The 6,475-nt window shown below is 40.4% G+C and overlaps 1 protein-coding gene across 1 annotated transcript; it reads left to right on the forward strand.

Annotated features, from left to right (window-relative positions):
- The first annotated feature begins 5,249 nt into the window (after window positions 1-5,249).
- On the forward strand, window positions 5,250-6,203 carry LOC126068203 (olfactory receptor 2T6-like). The gene has a single exon (XM_049870665.1). The coding sequence runs from the start codon at window positions 5,250-5,252 to the stop codon at window positions 6,201-6,203; it is 954 nt and encodes a 317-aa protein (XP_049726622.1).
- Window positions 6,204-6,475: the final 272 nt, after the last annotated feature.

The raw sequence follows: 6,475 nt of genomic DNA on the forward strand, positions 1-6,475 counted from the left end.
TTTTTTCAGCTATGTTGGTGTTAATTCCCTGGTCCTCCAGATTTCCCAGTCTGCATTCTAATTGCTCGAGTCTGCTCCTCTGACTTCCTATTGTGTTGTCTAATTCTGTAATTTTATTGTTAATCTTTTGGATTTGTACATTCTGTCTCTCTATAGATTCTTGCAACTTATTAATTTTTCCACTATGTTCTTGAATAATCTTTTTGAGTTCTTCAACTGTTTTATCAGTGTGTTCCTTGGCTTTTTCTGCAGTTTGCCTTATTTTGTTTGTGATGTCTTGAAGCATTCTGTAAATTAGTTTTTTATATTCTGTATCTGATAATTCCAGGATTGTATCTTCATTTGGGAAAGATTTTGATTCTTTTGTTTGGGGGGTTGTAGAAGCTGTCATGGTCTGCTTGTTTATGTGGTTTGATATCGACTGCTGTCTCTGAGCCATCACTAAGTTATAAAAAAAATTAAAAAAATAAATAATTAAAAAAAAAGTTATAGTAGTGGTTTATTCTGTAATTGCTCACTGAGTCTTATCTTGTTTTATTTTCTTTCAATATACATGGATGGGCTACTAGATTGTGCTGTCTTGTTTGTTGTAGCCCTTGACTTACTTATGACCTATTACCAGCTGGTTTGGGCTGTTGCCAGATATATATGCCTGAGTCTATTCACTATTCTTGAGTGGAATCTGATTTTGGGTCATCAAGTGTGTGCTGCACCCTAACACCTATCCACCTCAAGAAGTAGTGGTGATAGTTGTGTGCACCAGATTCTATTAGCAGCTGGGGTTCACCCTCCAGGGGGGGCAAAATGCTGACGGGGTTCCCCAAAGTGTCAGTGAGGTAGGTGTGTCTCTATTCCTACAGCACCTTGGTGGGAGTGCACTGCAGCTGTACCTCATGCCCCCAATGCAAGTACCTCTACTGATTGGTAGATGTCACCCTCCTTAGACCCCTAAGGCAAGAGGCTAGGTGGTCTGGGGGGAGCTTCAGCTCTCAGTTCCCTATTGTGGGTAAGTTAGGACTCTGTTGAATAAGCAGAGATATCAGACATGGGAAACTTGTTTTTCCAGAAAATCCGCTAAAAAAAAATGCAGTCAGATCCCTATCAGAACTGCCTTTGGATTATAACCGCCATCTTGTTCCCTGTAAGGATGAAATTCCGAGATTTGGATCATATATGCTTGGCTTTAGCTGGTTCTGTGTTTTTAGTCCAATTAGGGATGGATTTTTGATCCCTGGGTTTTTTGTGGTTCCTTCTCTCAGGCCGGAAGAATGGGTTAGGAAAAGGCCAAAAAAAAAAAAAAAAAAGGGAGGGGGAAGCAAAGCCGCCGGGGAGCCGGAGCCATTCTCCCTCTGGCTCAGGAAATTCCAATGTTAATGAAGCTGCCTGGGAAGGGTGGGAGAGGGTTCAGAGAAATAGGAGAGTAGCACCTCGGAATATAGCCAAAGTTGCTTGACTTGCTTGGAATGACTATTTTATCTGAGATTCCCGAAGGGCTTGTCACCTATGTGTGCTGGCTGTGTGGAGATTGCCCCCGAGGGTCTGGTCCGCTGAAGCCGTTTTCAGATCCTCCGCTGCCAGTCCAAAGCCCAGTGTCAAGGTTCCCCTGCTGGGACACTGTACTCCCGGCTCCGAAATCAGTCGCTGCCTCCCGGGGACTTCTCCTCCCGCCAGCCACTTCGCCGCACCACCCCCGTGGACCGGCCGGGCCCCCTCCCAGGGTTAGTTCAGGGGAGTAGAGCTGTGCCCCTTGTTTGCGCAGTCACAAGAATTTGAGTTCAGCTCCCCTGGGAGAAGACCTAAGCCCGGCGCCAAGGTTATCTGACTGGGACGCTGGCTCCAGGCTCCAAAAACAGTCGCTGCTTCCCCTTATTTGTTCGTTCTCCGTCTCTAAATCTGTGTTTGTTGTTCAGGGTTCGTAGATTGTTATGTATGTGATCGATTCACTTGTTTTTCTGAGTCTTTGTGGCAAGAGGGATCCGAGGTAGCGTCTACCTAGTCCGCCATCTTCTGCCCAAGATTCTTAATGTTCAATGTCATTGAGTGGTTGAATTTGTTCAGTGGGTCTACAGACATGTAATGAGAAATCAAGAGGGTGTGTACTTGTACTAGGGAGTTTGTAGGCATCTGTAAATTAATTTTTAGATCCTCGTAATTCATGCCAGCCTGTTATCTATTGCCTCACTCCTGCTCCTCAGTGTCTATACTGTCAGTGAAACTTAGAAATGATTGTCTTCCTGGAATGCATTTTTCCCAAACCTAATCTTTCTTAAGTTCCTGTCTCTTGCTGAGGATTCTCACTAATAACAATTAATAGCATGCTTGGGAAGACTTTTCCAAGATTCTAGGATTTGAAATAACTCAGAAGATAGTGTATGAGAGCAATGGGTCTCCCATCCTAGGGCCCTGTTTGAAGTTCGACAGGTAATGTGTGCTTCTCATCATGCTTCAAGTTGGTGAATACACACAAGTGGTTGAAAAATGGAAAAGTGCACATAGCTACAAGTTATGGTTGTTTGCAACACCAGAATTATTTTATAGCCGCAGAATAGCATTCTGTACATATAACATGATTCAATAGTTGTATATATCTCTATCTATCATCTATCTATCATCTATCTATCTATCTATCTATCTATCTATCTATCATCTATCTATCTATCTATCTATCTATCTATCGATCTATCTATCGATCTATCTATCTACTATCATCTATCTATCTACCTATCTCTAGCTATCTAGCTAGCTAGCTATCATCTATATCTATCCATCTATCATCTATATCTATCCATCTATCTATCATCTATATCTATCCATCTATCAATCTATTGTCTATCTATCTACCTATCTATCATTTATCTATCTATCGTCTATCTATCTCTATCTATCTAGCTAGCTATCATCTATATCTATCCATCTATCAATCAATCTATCTATCATCTATCTATATCTATCTATCATCTATCTATCTACCCATCTTTCTAATGACATTTAATCATCACAATAATCCATAAGGTAATTGTGGGATCCTTAACCCTTTCGTGCCCAGTGGTACATATAGTGACCATGAACTTTCTTAGCCTGTGGTGTTTATTGGAAGAGGGGTACCATTGGGTGCATGCTGCCGTAAGGCAGGGGCCTTTATGACTGTTTGAAACTGAAGACATGGGTGTGCGCCACAAATTATGGTTCTTACAGTGTACCATATGAGGTATCTGAATTTTTGGTAGAAAAAGTATAAATTTTGAAAAATTTTGCTTGTTACACATATATATCAATAAACCCTAGTGGGAACTCTGAATATAATTAGTGGTAATTCATATGTACCACTTAACACGTAAGGTAGGCTTACCACTAACAAAAATTCAGACACACTCAATGATTGGGAATGCTTCCATTAATGAAAACACATAAAAATTCAAAGCAGAAAATGATTGGGTCACCAAAGGCTTAATTATAGACCAGGGAACTGGTTCTAAGATTGTTATTAACTTGCATTAGGACACACTGCTAGTTAGTACTGGAACTAGGTATTCTTAGCTCAAGTATTTCACAGAGATCCACTTCTACAAAATATTGTTCCTGGACTAGAAAACTGGCCACCACTTGTGTTTACTTTTGACTGTATCACCTGCCTCTTTTTATGGTAATATACAATCATTAACATTATGTCCCAACAATTAAAAAATCACATTGACCTTTGAAGAAAAATGAAACTAATGGGATTTTGAAATGTTCTCATTTATATTCAGGATGCAAATACTCCACTCAAAGCATAGGTGTCCCTCTGCTGTCAGAGACTTTTCCCAAACCGTGACACCTTTGAGAATGAAAGGAGGCAGGACAAATGCTAAATACAATGGATACTGGGACAATACAATTTGCCCCAGGCTAACTCAGATGTATGTTTCCCTCATGTACATACTTCAAGGCCACGAAAATGTAAAATCATAAAAAAAATTGACACAAATGTGCAAAATGAACACAAGAAAAGGCAAACAAACAAAAATCAGACTGAACACATTTAAGTGGTAAACAAATTGCTACGGGTTGTCAACTGCAACTCCAGATTACTGATAATATGTAAATAATGGAGACCTCCTTACCCTGTCCTACAAGTTTTACAGAGGTGACTACTGACACATCACTGCCCCCTTATTCACAGTGCTGTGCCTACAGGGTCTTTTGTTTCCTGAACATAACAAGCTCCTACTCACTTAGGGATCTTACATCTACTCTTCATCCTGCAGGAATGCCCTTCTGTCAAAATCTTCATGTGCCTGTTCGTTTTGTCATCCTTCATTGTATTTTTAAAAATGTTTCTCACAACACTTATTTGCATTATCTAGAAGCATTCTTTACTTCTTTGTAATTTGTTTACTGTCTTTATCCCACAACTAGAATGTAAGTCAAGTAGGACAGCATCTCCAGAGCTTAGAACAATGAGTAAAGGAATCCCCATAAATACTGATTGGGTGTAGGAATGAGTGACAACAATCAACAAATGAATGAAATATCAAATAAGGATGGTTAATGATCAGTCGGATTATGCTAGATACAATTCACCATCCTTTTCAGTGGTGTCTACAATGTAATAGTTACTTCTAGACAAGGCTGATCAATCTCAAAGCTGTCCTGAAAATGCTTAAATTCAATCAAGCCTCATACTGAGATGTGTGATTATTTGAATTGATTGAATCAATTGTTTTTGCAGCTTTGTCCACATTTTAAATATCCCAATCCAAGTGAAGAATCATTTCTGGGACCCAGATTTGTGCAAAATAATTTAACTCCCTTAAAGCAAGCAGCGACTAGCAAATTTTCATTCATTTTTGTGCTATGTGGACTTAACTTTGAAATTGCAATCAGGGGCAGATTAACCAGTAAGCAAGGAACACAAGGGGTTGTGTTTACTTACTAATCTGTAGTGCACAATTTCACAAGGGTTTAACCAGATCAAAGATGTGGTGAAAAATAGATGAAATTGTGCACTATGGATTAGTAAATAACCACAAGTAAGCTCCTGTGTACCTTCCTTATTAGACAATTCATCACTGGCTGCACTTCAACTAGAAGAAATAGACAAGGACCTACAAATCAACATTCTCACCCCAAAATTCTTAATATTAGTTATATAAATAATTTTAATCTAATAATTCTTATGTAGATATCTTAAAAATTAATTTTATCTACAGCAGTTTTCATTAATGCTATACTTCTCTTCTCATGCCTTCAGGTCAAAATCAACCATAATGGATGAAGATAACAGGACCTTGTTTAGTGGCTTTACCCTCATTGGGCTCTTCCCACACAAAAAAGCCTCTAGCTTCCTTTTTAGTTCCATTTGTGCCATCTTCTTCATGGCCATCGTAACTAATGGGGTCATGGTCTTCCTGATCCACATAGATCCTGACCTCCACACTCCCATGTTCTTCCTACTTAGCCACCTCTCTTTCATTGATATGATGTATATCTCCACGATTGTGCCCAAGATGCTGGTTGATTATGTTTTGGGAAAGGGGACCATCTCCTTCCTTGCTTGCACAGCCCAGTACTTCCTCTACATGGGCTTTGTGGGGGCAGAATTCTTCCTGCTGGGGCTCATGGTCTATGACTGCTATGTAGCCATCTACGACCCACTCCACTATCCTGTCCTTATGAGCCGACGGGTCTGTTGGATAATCTTGGCCAGTTCTTGGTTTGGGGGTGCTTTGGACAGTTTCCTCCTCACCCCCCTCACCATAAGCCTCCCATTCTGCGCCTCCCACAAGATCAATCACTTTTTCTGTGAGGCTCCCACCATGCTGAGACTGGCATGTGGCAACAAAGCTGCCTATGAAATGGTGATGTATACCTCTTGTGTCATGATGCTGCTTATCCCCTTCTCCATGGTGATTGCTTCCTATGCCCAGATTCTCATCACTGTGCATCAAATGAAGTCAGCAGAAGGGAAGAAGAAGGCCTTCACCACCTGTTCTTCGCACATAATGGTGGTGACGCTGTTCTATTGGGCCACTTTATACACTTACGTGCTTCCTCAGTCCTATCACACCCCAATCAAGGATAAGATCTTCTCTGCCTTTTACACCATTCTCACCCCCTTGTTAAACCCTGTAATCTACAGCCTGAGGAACAGGGATGTGACGGGGGCCTTGAGAAGGGTTTTGGCAAGATGTAATGGGGCCGGTGGTGAAACAAAGGAATAGCTATGACTGTTGTCAAGGGAGTGTGGGTTCTATTATTTTAGGTATGGATATTGTGGACAATGCAGGAAACAACCACCAATGCCAGCTGTGTTAAAAGGTATATCAGCAGTACTTTCATCAAAATTTGTCAAAAATCTAAAGTCATCAGAACATTTACACATGAATAATGCCAGTGTTCCATAAACACCACTGATGTTTATGTCTTCTTTGCTTCCCTTCATTCCAATTCTTCTCTTATACTACTTCTCTGTACTTATTGTATGTATTGTTCC

This window comes from Elephas maximus, chromosome 2 (assembly GCF_024166365.1).
Source record: "Elephas maximus indicus isolate mEleMax1 chromosome 2, mEleMax1 primary haplotype, whole genome shotgun sequence".
In the NCBI taxonomy this organism is placed as follows: domain Eukaryota; kingdom Metazoa; phylum Chordata; class Mammalia; order Proboscidea; family Elephantidae; genus Elephas; species Elephas maximus.

What these genes read in the sequence shown, in the direction of transcription:
- LOC126068203 (XM_049870665.1), top strand. Translation starts at nt 5,250, where the DNA reads ATGGATGAAGATAACAGGACCTTGTTTAGTGGCTTTACCCTCATTGGG.